Source organism: Taurulus bubalis, assembly GCF_910589615.1.
Source record: "Taurulus bubalis genome assembly, chromosome: 11".
NCBI lineage: Eukaryota > Metazoa > Chordata > Actinopteri > Perciformes > Cottidae > Taurulus > Taurulus bubalis.
In genome coordinates, this window is record NC_136599.1 from 6949722 (window position 1) to 6962343 (window position 12622).

Below are 12622 nucleotides of genomic sequence, written 5' to 3' on the forward strand. Positions count from 1 at the left end.
CTAATCTGGCAGATGGGTGTTAATTCACGCCATTCAACATCCCCTGCATGCAGAGGGAAGGAAGACGTCTCCCGCTCATTACAATTCCTCACCGTCACGGTGTTTAAAGCGTGCTCGGAGCAGAGCTGCAGCTTTTAAGTGCAGTCCAAGTGTTACGTCCTCTGAGCATTTTGGCATCATGGCACTCAAGGGCATGAGTCAGAGTGGTGCTCGACAAACGACAATCCACTTCATCCTCTTACTCCGGCTCACCACAACCCAACTGAGGGACGGGGCTTAGTGGGCTCGTAGCAGAGCAATGGGCACACACACACACACGCACACACACACACACACACACACACAAAAAGAAAGGGTTGATTTGGTTTGGGAGGGGGCACATTCATGCGAACTGACTGAGGAATTCCTGTATGAAAGGCTGAGCTAATCCTTAATTTCCCTGAGGGAATATCAGCGGGATGAAGCTGGGGTTTGAGCAAGATTCTGGGGGGGCTCCAATTCTGTGTATTACAAAGCCCAGCCAGTACGAGATAAAGAGGAAGCAGAATGACATTTCCCAACCCTTTATGTATTCTCTACATTAGTCCGCTGATGTTAGTCACACATACTGAAGGCATTTAAAGTCATTTCCAAAAGATGTGGTCTTAAACATAAATCCCCACCGAGTTTGGTTCGGACTCAAGGAGAACAATAATGAAATGCACAAACTGAAGACACTGGAGTTTCCTTCTTTCGCCTTGTTGATTCTGAAGTGACTAAACGATCAACTCAGGTAGGTTCATTGATGCGTTTGAATATATCCATTAGTTAGACTAAATACTATTATCTGTCTTTCTATCTGGTTTCTATTGCTGCTGGTCACTGAAAGATTCTAGACCAGGACTAACCAGAACTCCCACATTCACTGGATAGCAAATCTTTATAGTGCTATGTATTCAAAGTTTCCAGTTCACCAGCACCCTACAACATTTCTGGTGGAACCAAAAGTTGTGATTACACATTTATGGAGCCCGAAGGAATAGTCGAGGCAAAATTCAAAACTTAGGTTTAAGCAAATAAGAGCCCAGGTGAATGGGAACCCGGTGTCAAATAAACAGATTTGTCCTGCAGCCTATTAGAAGTGTGATAACACTGGGGATTAGTGGAGTCCAGGGCACTGAGCCCAACAGTGACGGGCGCATGCCAGCCACCGTCAGGGAAACTGGGCTTGATTAATATGCATATTGCTGGCGGGTGGTGAAACCAGATGCCCCGCAACCAAACAGCCAACTTGAGCATCTTCCCCTCAGCAGAGAGAGAGAGAGACTGAAGCACCTGCCAGAGGCACCCATGCCTGATGAGGAATACTCTTAATGAGCTAAAATCTCTGGCAAAAACCCAAGACTGTGATAAAGTAGAGCCCCCTTCATCACGAAGGTTGAGGGTCAGGGATATGCTGGATTGTTCCGGGGGAGTTTAACCAGTTGGGCGGCACAAAACTAATCAGGCAACTAACTTCAGCTATGACAGAGCGTCGACAAGTCTACGACATTACATCTATACTTTTCATTAATTTTGTAGAACTCCTAAAAAAGTAAATCAATAAGGTTATAACAGTTCATCCTTGGGGTACATGTCTGTACAAAGTTCCATGGCGATCTATCGAATGGTGGTCAAGAGATCTCATCCAAAATCACAAACATCAACCTCCTGGTGGCTCGACATGGAAAATCTGTACAAACTTTACAACTTTACAGTTGGACCAAAGGGGTGGACCGAACAAAAACACTTAAAGTTACAGTTGAAATGTTTGAGGTAGGCAGTACTCAATAAATATGTGACAACAAACAATAAACACTCACTGTTCTGCTCATGCACAACGTTAGCATGGAAAACCTGGTGGAATTGGTGCGCTAACGTTAGCTAGCTAACTAGCCAGCCGCTAAACGGGATGGATTCAACAACGCTCCATCGCCGGGCAGTCGGTCATTAACACAGATTCACCAGATGTTGCAGTGTGCTCATGGCTTCATTTGCAGCACATAAAGAAGAGATTGAAATGCTACACACAGTGGTTACGGAAAAAGTAAAAACAATTGACTCTGTGGGGAGAGATGTTGGTGGGTGGGGGGTCTGATTAAAAGGCATTACCATTCTTTTATGTCACGGCATTGTTGTTGTTTTTATAACAGCTCCAGTTATAATGGAGAGGGAAGGAATGGAGTCAACAATATGGTAGCATTTGATTAGAGTCCACAGGTTGGGCATAAAAACACTGATGGCAGGACGACTACGGAAGAAAAGAGACAGGGGGGTCAGATAGGTCGAGAAAAGAAGGAAAAACATGTTCAATCACGGCCCGCTTTCCAACAAGTCGGCGTTTCCAACACCGACCTCATAGCAGACGCCGATCTCACAGTTTCACACGGTTGCGAAACTGTGAGAGCGAGCTGATGTGCCCAGTTTCAAGTAATATCTTGCCAGGCGGATGGGCAGTTATTTTCAGTTGTGCTGACAACCCAGCTCTGGAAATAGCGCTCAGACTTCGGTCTTATCCGGTTTGCACGGTTGAAGATTTTGTCAAAAACTGCTCGGTTTGCTCACAAAAATCATCAGCAAAGTCATTTTTTTTAACTTTTTAGTTTTTGTGACCATAAGACTAAGTCACACACCTTATATATAAACATATATAATATAATGCACGTCTGTCTCACAGCTGAGGCTATCCGGTCCAGAAAACTTTATTTTTCCCGTGATACGGTTTTTGCACAAATATCAAAGCAACGGGAGATCTCCGGTAAATTGCTTCCTGTGTGAACAGATTGAGGGCAGTGCCATTACTGGGGCTCCGAGTGCAACGCGTTTGAAGTCTGGAGGTGGCGTGGCGTGGCGTGGCGTGGGCCCAGCAGGCGGGCGACGAGACTGCTGAGAGCAGCAGAGTGGGAGAGAAAAGGAAGACGCCAGCCAGCGGGAGGAAAACGTCTGGGCCGGGGGTTGCTTCACATCCAGCTAACGCACATGTAGGACTGCACAGGTCGAGGGGAGTGTGTGTGTGTGTGTGTGTGTGTGTGTGGGGGGAGGAGGGGAGGGGTGTTTGACGTCTCTGGTCGTCTCTTCCTACAAACGGGCTCTGGATGCACCTTCACCTCGGCGGCATTATCTTTCCGCAGTTGTTCATTTGTTAGTATAAGGCTTTCAGAGAGTGGGGTGAAGCAGAGTTCACATAAACAACGCGAGACTCGGTAAATGTGTCTTTGTGTTACCATGAGCAAACCTTCTGTTTCTTTTAACACAGGAAGCACAGAAAGATTGAAACCAGACAAAAAGAGAACTAGCAGACAAATGTGTCTTGTTTGTGAAGCACTTTATATTTTTGAAAAAGGGGCCATTGATCATTCACCGCTATCTTCCAGAGAATGTTCTTGAGGAAGGACCTCAGAAAAGTCTACTTTACATTCATGACGTGTTCTTATTAAACCGCAGAATTGTTCGTACCTGCATTCTCGTTTTCGTGAGAAATGTTATTATCATCGTCGATTGGCATCAGCACAAAACACATTCTTTATTTCAGACAAGATGTTTCCTCTACAAACTAATTAAGAAACCCCTGACCCACTTGGATGAAATCTATTCTTATCTTACCAGGTTGAAGTAAGGATGGCTACACATACACCCACCATCCCCACCACACACTCACACACACATATGTGGAATCAATCACTGCTACAGAGTGCCTTTCTGCATGCTTTCTCCGACTACATAAACATGGGCCCGTCAACATAACGGGCCGGGCATCCCGGACTCAGATGCGCCTGGAATGCTAACATGGCGGTGTTAGATTTCCCAGCTACCACTGCTTCCTCCTGGGTTGAACCAGCTACAGTTTCTCCCAGTTCAGAGGTCAACGCTGGATGAAATGCGACTGCTAGGCCTGCTGTTCGCCCGGCTTTTACCCCACCTGCGAGCGTTCCGAGAATCGTACCGGTACTGCAGCAGTGAATTAAACTGCCTCGTTAACGCCGTCCGCCGGCACACAAAGCCGGCAGCGAGACAGTTTGCATGAGCTTTGACAGCTACAATAAAACCCGGCTAAAGACCGAGGGTGTCAGATTCCCACTGTGAGCCTGTCATCTGCAGACACACCATGCCAAGTCCTATGGAGCACCTTCACACTCAGTGAATTCTGCATGCACAAAAGATCCTAATGACAGAAAAGATCCAGGGGCATTTTGTTTAAAAGAAGAAGAAGAAAAGAAAACAAGGACAGTATACGCACCGGTTTGAAAGCATGGGTCTGCTTGGGAAATTGTGTATGAAATGGGATGGAATGATCTGGAGTTGTGCCCGAGCCTCTTTAAATGCTAAACAAGTCATTGCACCGATAGAAAGATTTTCCTCTCAAGCATTTTTCTTTTTTAAAAAGTGTCACGTGTAGAGAAAACACATCTCAAGAGGCCTTTGTGAATATCTAAAGCTGATTTTTTTCCATCACCAGATTTAAAAGAAAGCCCCACTTGTATGAACCAACACTCAAATAGGTGGTCCAATTCTATCCGAATGACAGCTCAATTTTCTTTGTAATACAAAAAAAAAAAAAAAAGAAGAGTACAGAAAAGCCCCGGCATGGTCTTTGGGGACTATTATGAAAATGAAAAGCCACCATTCGACACTCCATCAGTGGGACAAAGAACAAGGCTGCGATGCTGGGAGACGAGCCCTCATCTGGCTAAGCTCTCAGAGTGTCTGTCCAGAACTCCATGCATTCCTCTTTTAATTCCCCCTCAGTGGGCAGGCACTTTCTCTGCCAGGGACTTGTCTTACCTCGGGTCCGACCGCAGCAGCTGCCTGTGTTTGGACAAGCTTGTCCAGGAAGTGCTAGTCAAGAAACTCTTCCTGTACACCCCGGGGATCAAAACGTGTCTTGGGGCCCAAAGCAAAATAGGAGGAAACCCAGCGAATGCACACTCTACAATAAAGGCCTCATGTGGACCATTTCACAGTTCAAACGTGTCACGCTTTATTTTCTCTATGTGAATGACATAAGCGGACAGGAAGTAAGTATGGACCCAAGCTGTCAACCTGTAGCACTATACGACGGCGACGCGGTGACCTTCCGACTCGAGGAAGCCCCGCCCCGCTCATTTTGGCGATAATGGAGCACCGCGGAACAAATGTTTGGGGCGGCGGCAGTGTGAAACATGCCGGGGTCAGTGTCTATCCCATGGCAACCGCTGGGACGCAGCCTCCTGGGAAAGCAGACATTCCTCAGAGCAGAGCTGTACGACTGTGTAGTTACAAAAACAACGCGAGTCTTGACATGCTCCCCATTCCAGGACAGGAACGCCACAAAGCGAGTGAAAACGCTCACAACACACCTTCAAAGAAAAGTGTTGACGCTGATGAGGTTGGATTATTCATCGGCATATGATTACCAGGTAGCTAGTATTGACTAGATTATGGGCATACCGCCTAATATCTCGCTATAAACAGCACAACACACGAGAATTTACGCAACTATTTTGGCTCCAGACCAACTAGAATTACAGACATATTTCCTTACAGAAGTGCTTGTACTAGAGTAGAGTGCAGCGGGAGTGTAAATAACACACATCTCTTTGTTGACATTGCAGCCAACACAGGCTATAATTTTCTAAAGACAGATCCCACCGATCAAATCTCCTCTGACGGGATTACAGGCCTACACTTTCCAACAATGGACGATGATGAAAAAGTTGCAAAGCAATTCTGGTTAAAAGGAGAATAAAACATGCCAACCAAGCCAAAAAGCCTGTAATGCACTGTGATGTCCTTAAACATATTGACATTTCCATTATGCAAACTAAATCAAATGCCGTACACACAATAGCAACGACCCCGCAGGCCGCCCTGTGGTCACGGATCTTGCGACTTGTTATATTATAAAGAGTGTTTTCTATAAGCTTAGATGTCCACAGGCAACAGGCGTTTTAACATCTGTACACCGGTAGATAATTAATTTCCTCCACACAAAAAAGCCAATAACTTCCCAGAGCTACCGTTGCCAAACATTGATTGCTCAAGTCAGAATAGATGACACAATGGGCTCTTCGGCCCGCCCACAAGATCTCCGAGGGAGAGATGGAGTCCGCCTCGACTGCATGACATTTCGGAATTGGATTTCCGATTAGAGGGGTTTAATGTAATTACCTTGAGTACTTGTGCAGTCTGCACTAAGTAACACAGCGATGCATCACCTCGGGGCTCCGCCGTGACACTCGTCCCTCGAAGGGAAGGCGCCTGGCACCGGGCTGGCTCCCAGGGGAGCAATATCATATTTTGATTGACAGGTGTTCACCTGCATGTGTTCAGCATTCAAATAAAAGGGTGCGGGGGTGAAGCCACTTGTAGGCTTTTGACATGCCGGGCAATAACTTTGATCCTAAAACGTCTCCAAGCTATATTTCACTTTAATTTATAGGCAGACGTATGTGCCTGAGTAGCTTTATGGAGTAGAAAGCCGTTTGTTTCTTTCTCAGAGTCCTGACATTGCACTCAGCACAATGGCTGGCTCAGCGACGGTATGGATGCATAATGAAACTACATCGTTTTCCGAAAAACACGTTTCGGCCCAGGGTAATTCATAAATCCTGTTAAGCCTATAACTCGGATAACATCTGCAGCACAAAATGAAACCCAGAACTTATCAGATCTGTTACATTTCATCCCATTATTTAATATCAGCCAGCAGCTCTCATCTGCACAAAGTTAAAAGGGGATGGTACGCTAACTGATAGACCGAGCGCCCTCTTCATAATACTGCGAGGAATTTGATGCAACCTTATGTAATCAAAAATGGGGAATCGGGCACTCATTTTAGGGAAAGGTGTCCTGTTTTGACTGGGCCATTTGCATCTGAGCCTCCATCAACAGACAACGTGTGCACAGGTGGGCCTCGCTCATGGTGTGTATTGTGAGTGTAGTTGTCTTTCGTATCTCAAAATCAGAACTCACAACTAATGATGGAGGAGTGACGAGGACAAAAACTCACAAGTGACGAGCAAAAAAAGCAGCTGAGCACGTCTAACCTGACATGGTTGATCTGATACAGATGTGGAAAACCACATCAAACGTCTCCCTCACCTACCTCACCAAGGACTTCCCCATGTGACCTCTAGTTGGTAGAAATAACACCCATGCAGATGAAGTGAAGGACAGAGGTTTCAAAACTAAAAAAAAGGGGCTGATGAAAAAAAACTATTTGCAAAACAGTACAATTAATGATGCCGTTTAAAAAATAGAGCCTGGCTCTGATGACAACTGGCTTTCTGTTCCACCTTCACCAGTCTAGACTGTCTGTAGGCAATTAATAATGCATCCGTGTTAGTTTTTACAGAGACGGTGGCTGGTTGCAGATGTCTCTAGTTTAGTTACATCATTACCTACCTACCAGGCCGGTTTGTGTTGTTGCACATGACAGTACAGCTTACACAGAGCTGGGAGCTAACAAAGAAGCATGCCACTGCTCCTGCGCTGCACTGCTTGAGGTTGTGTTTGTTTGGCAATGCAGAAAATAAGCATCATGGGTAGTATGTGTGTAACCAGACTGCACCAGTGAATGATCAGACACTACTTATGCTCCCATGCACTGTCTCCCGTTCGGTTATACCCTCCTCTGAGCCTACCTGAGCAGGCTGGAGAGCGGATGAGAGGAGGCTCCGTGCCCGCCGCTGTTGCCGCTTCCACCGGTCCCAGACGAGCCGCCGCCGGTGCCCGCGGACTGTCGCTTCCCGGATAAAAGCTTCTCCACCGCGGCTAGGTTTCCCGTGCGCGCCGCTTCAAGGAGTTCCTGCTCCTTCCCCATCGCGGATCCCAGGAAGAAGAAGAAGACAAAAAAAAACAGAGGAGACGCGGGGAAGAGAGGAGAAATAGGGGAGAAGGGAAGGGGGAGGAGGTTTGGTTACGGGAGTGGAATTCCTCTGCGATTCCCGTTTTTTGTTTCTTTCTTTTTTTTAACCAGAACCTTTAGTTATTCCTCAGTACTGCTCGCAAGGCGAGGGAAAAAAAAAAAGCTCCCTCCTCCGCCGCTGGATCCGTCCGTCCCGATCCGCGCAGTGTCCTCGGGAGGAAAAGTTTCGCTGAGCAGCATCGAGCAAACTTCCTCTGACCAGTCCCCCGAGCCTCGTCCGTCACTTCCTCGAATCTGCCCTTTCTTTCTGCATCTCCAATCCGAAACGCCTCAGCCACACGCGCGCGCACACACACACACACACACACGCGCGCGCGCTCACACACACATGCACGCACACACCGCCTTCCCCTTAGCTGCCTGATAGATTGAGTGGATGGGCACAAGCAAGATGGCGCCCTAGCTGAAGTTTGTCAACGGGCAGAGAAGGCAGGATTATTACACCATCCAGTGGTTGAAGTATCTGTTATCTGTGAGTCCGATGCAAATTATCACAACTAACTATTTAATTATTCACTGTTACTAGTCAAGCATATGTATTGTAAATCGTAAGAAACTCAAAATAAACAGTCACCAGGTGAGACAACTGTTACCTGGGCGAGACTTTCAAAGATAACTTGGAAGTATTGTTGCTATTTATGACAGTTTCGCTCGAAGAAGAAAACAAAACGTGTAAAATTCCCTTAATGGGTGGAATCATGTTGTGATCAGGAAAAAATAATATTTCACAACCTCTGATCAGGTGATAGCAGATAGCTAAACAGTAGGGAAGATTGTCTAAACTTCTAAACTGTGATTTTTTTTTCAAGATAAATTGTAGCACTGTTTTTTTATTTATTTTCTTCCAGTTAAAGTTAAAAACGCACAATAAACATTGTGTTTAACGACAGCATGTTTAGTGCTCTCGATAAACTGCCCTGTGTGTTTATGTTTTCTCGCCTGTGTCGATAAAGTTTGTTCAAAACCGGAACCGGAAACCCGGATGAACCATCAACAAGCCAGGAGAACCGCTCTGGCGCTATCTCCACTTTGAGTTTCTTAAATTAAATTAAACGCTAGTGCACAGTGCGGTAACTCCGCGTTTGCGTTATTTTCTAGCTTCCTCGTTAACGAGCATCGAATAAGAAGCTAACGTTATTTTATCTCAACCGTTAGCTTGATAGCGCTGCTGTTTTTGTTGACGCCTAGCTGCGCAGTGTAAGTGCATGTTGTATCCATCCTGTTTTTTTTATGTAAATGTGATTGTCAACACACACACACACCTGTGTCCTCTTCGTTTATGACTCTCAGCTAAAATACTTTTCAGCCGACTGAACCGACTGTAGATCTTGCAGTCGGCTAACGTTACGTTTTAGAAAAGCAAACTGTTAGCCAATCAAGTGTCCTTGTCTCACCGGTATTACAGAACCTGAAGCCGTCCGCCGGAGTCGGAGGGACCGAGCGATCATGGCCGACCCGGCTCGGATGATCAAACCCGAGGTTAAAGCTGAGAGGTCGGCTTCTGCAAACGAGGAGCATCCCAAGTCGGAGGCCACCGTAGCTGCCACAGCAAAACCTACAGATGTCAACAAAGAGTCCTCCTCGCAAGATCCGGACAAGGAGGAGGGGACAGCTGTGAGTTGTGAAGCCTATTTAACAACAAAAAAGCCTTCTATGTTACCTAAACACAAGCAACCATACAATAACATTTAGATGAAGGCTGTCTTGACAATATTCATACGCTTATGCAGCTTCACAAAGGGGCATCTCTGTGTTTTGTCTTCCACCGTGAAGGAAACGGCAGCCGGGGAAGACGATGACGAGGGATCCGCTGCCAAAAGGATGAAGATGGAACCGGAGAAGAAAAAGGAGAGGCGCCAAAAGGTGGACGAGGATGAAATACAAAAGATGCAGTAAGACTTTCTCACAGAAAATTCTAATCCCAATAAAATACTTTTAAGTTGTCCTCCCAGTAAACGGCACTTCCCAGTAACCCCCCTTTTTCCTCTCGTCTGACAGAGTTCTGGTGTCATCCTTTTCTGAAGAGCAGCTAAATCGCTATGAGATGTACAGACGGTCTGCCTTCCCCAAGGCAGCTATTAAGAGGGTACGTTTTTCTAAATACTGACAGTCTTTTTCTTTTAAACCCCAAAACGACTTTAATGGCTCAATGTCTTTTTTTTTTTCTTCTTCCCTAGCTGATCCAGTCCATAACAGGGTCATCAGTGTCCCAGAATGTGGTCATAGCCATGTCTGGTATTTCCAAGGTTTTTGCTGGGGAAATTGTAGAGGAAGGTGAGTGGCAGATATACAAAACAGAGAGCGCTCAGACTAAATTAAACTGTATTTGTACTTCTCCCTGCGGTTTAAATGTCACCATTGTGTCGTTAAATAGTTTGTCTTTGTTCTCACAGCATTGGACGTTTGTGAGAAGTGGGGGGAGACGCCACCGCTTCAGCCCAAGCATATGAGGGAAGCAGTGAGGAGACTGAAGAGTAAAGATCAGATCCCCAACACCAAGTATAAGCAAATTCTCTTTCACTGAGGCGCCCCTGCTCTAGGTCGCATGGGGAACGTGCCTGGGATTTAAACAGCGGTGCCACAGCTTGTGGAAGAATTTGGAAAACCTGAGTCACGATCAGGGACCGGATTATTAAAGCGCGGTCCATTCAGACAAGATCACGAGGGTCTCTTACATTAAAGGCAACTGTCAAATGAAGTCCTATCTGACCTCTCTTCACCTGTAATTGTCAAGGTAAACGCTTGATGCCACATACAGTGCAAATGGTGTGGCATTATATTCATGTATTATGGTTGTAAATACAGTGTATTTTTTTTTTTTTACTGTTTTGGTCTTTTGCCTCAATTTTAAAGAACTGCTGAACTTTGAAGATATGTGTGTGTGTGTGTGTGTTCATTTTCAATGAGTTGACCCCAAAATGTTCGGATCCTTTTTCTGTTTATAAAATCTTTAATGAGTAGTTGACTGCAATCATTCAGCCCATCACATAATTTATGTATTTTATATTATACTTAAGTAAAACAATGTTTTAATTGTTATTTGAAAATATGTAGGCCAAGTTGGGCAAACTATTGATCACACTACTAAAATAATTAGAGTGAGACTTCAACATATACCTTGCTGTATCTTTTATGACAAAATGTGGATACTATAGATATTGTTACAATCAAAACATGCATTTTTCTATTAAAACTTAAAAGGCACAACTGAAATGTGTTCATTTAATCATTTATTCTTTCAAAATATTTCCCATATACTAGCTTTGGTTCACAGAACCAATTTTATATTAGTCTCAATGAAGTGATAAAGACGATACAAAATAACTACACAACTGACAAAAATACCGATTTACATCAAAACAAGTGCAAATTCCAGTGAATTTATCACACAAGTGCGAGTAATTCACAAGGCATAAACTATGCAACATTACCTCAGTACATGCATCTGCTTTCAGTGGCCACATTTTGCCAGGTTAAAGTGAGTCTCGCTTCATTCTACATCCATCTCTCTTGCATGGTTATGAGCAGATGGAAGTCAGAGCACCGGTTTGTCAGCAGAACAGGGATCCTACTCAGTGAGGCCCGACAGGGGAGAGGGGTCCTGGAGTGGATGCAAACTGGATTTACAGCTACATGTTGCATCCAGCATGGGAAGTCTTAACTTTGTATCGCTGTATTTTTTTGTCTTCTAAGGCCATGCAAAAACAAAAACATCAAAAGCCGCGATCACAACTATGAGCTATACGGAGGTTAAAAGGGCAGCATCTGCATTATTACACTGATAGTTAGGATGTGTTGAGTACACATGCAGTTTAGGGGACCACACATTAAAACCTGCTAAACGGGTAAACTACTATTACTCATCTTGAACATTGAAGAGTTCCACATGAAAGATGTGCAGCGTTATCGTTCTTTCGTCATGTTTTTGGTTCAACCAAAGCTGTCTTTCTATTGCTTAATTATTTGACATTCCTCTTTACGAATGGAAATCTGCCATTCAGAGCTTGCAAAGCAGCCAAAGTTAAAAAAGAAAAGCTTGAAAATATCGACTGCTCTGGCATGTTCAGCCACCAGGGGTCTCCCAAGCACACAATGGGACTATCATGAAAGATGAATGGGGGCTGTGACAGCTTTGCAGCCATTAAACAGATAACCGTACCTCCACAGGCAACATTCTAAACCACAGACTTAACAATAGAACTTTTGTACCTAAAATGTAGCCGACTGGGCCGTTTCACCAAAGTTATACTGTTCAACAGACTTTTTGATGAACAAATCCATCATTGTTGGATCCATGCATATAACAGATTTATGCATAGAAGAAAGACAGTGACATACATTTTAACTGGCAACAGGTCGGACAGGTCTTAAACCCACTGAAGAATCTCAGTGTTTGTAGTGACTTTTGTCATTTACATGAAATACTGTGTATATATCATCAGTACCATCACTTTTTAAAATGTAATTTTCTTTGATTGATATGGCTTCAATACACTGTAAAGTAACTTTAGTCCAACAACAAAAAACACACTTTGACAAATCTAAATAAATAAATATACACATGTAAGTGCAAGACCACTATACTATACTATACATGACACATGTGCACAGAGGTAATGACACTAGCAGTCTGAGATGTTTCCTGGCAAATTACAGTACACGTTTTTAAGGAGATCAAGTATTATAACTCTGATAGGT

The 12622-nt window shown here is 44.6% G+C and overlaps 2 protein-coding genes across 2 annotated transcripts in view; one reads left to right on the top strand and one right to left on the bottom strand.

Annotated features, from left to right (window-relative positions):
- LOC306743678 (ankyrin repeat and SAM domain-containing protein 1A) overlaps window positions 1-7819 on the bottom strand; it is a gene marked incomplete at its 5' end in the record, with an annotated part of 57921 nt that extends 50102 nt beyond the window's left edge. Inside the window, one exon of the mRNA XM_079226220.1 lies at window positions 7641-7819. Within this exon, the coding sequence (XP_079082346.1) occupies window positions 7641-7819 (179 nt within the window). The remainder of the gene's footprint in view (window positions 1-7640) is intronic.
- A 1102-nt stretch (window positions 7820-8921) lies between these two features.
- taf11 (TAF11 RNA polymerase II, TATA box binding protein (TBP)-associated factor) lies at window positions 8922-11040 on the top strand. Its single transcript, XM_079226001.1, has 6 exons — window positions 8922-9121; window positions 9330-9538; window positions 9698-9816; window positions 9923-10010; window positions 10102-10198; window positions 10318-11040. The coding sequence occupies exons 2-6, from the start codon at window positions 9371-9373 to the stop codon at window positions 10446-10448; spliced, it is 603 nt and encodes a 200-aa protein (XP_079082127.1). The 5' UTR covers window positions 8922-9121; window positions 9330-9370; the 3' UTR covers window positions 10449-11040.
- The last annotated feature ends 1582 nt before the right edge of the window (window positions 11041-12622 follow it).

What these genes read in the sequence shown, in the direction of transcription:
- taf11 (XM_079226001.1), top strand. Translation starts at nt 9,371, where the DNA reads ATGGCCGACCCGGCTCGGATGATCAAACCCGAGGTTAAAGCTGAGAGG. An exon ending in GATGAAATACAAAAGATGCA is followed by an intron (nt 9,817 to 9,922) that starts GTAAGACTTTCT and finishes CTCGTCTGACAG; the next exon opens with AGTTCTGGTGTCATCCTTTT. An exon ending in TGGGGAAATTGTAGAGGAAG is followed by an intron (nt 10,199 to 10,317) that starts GTGAGTGGCAGA and finishes TTGTTCTCACAG; the next exon opens with CATTGGACGTTTGTGAGAAG.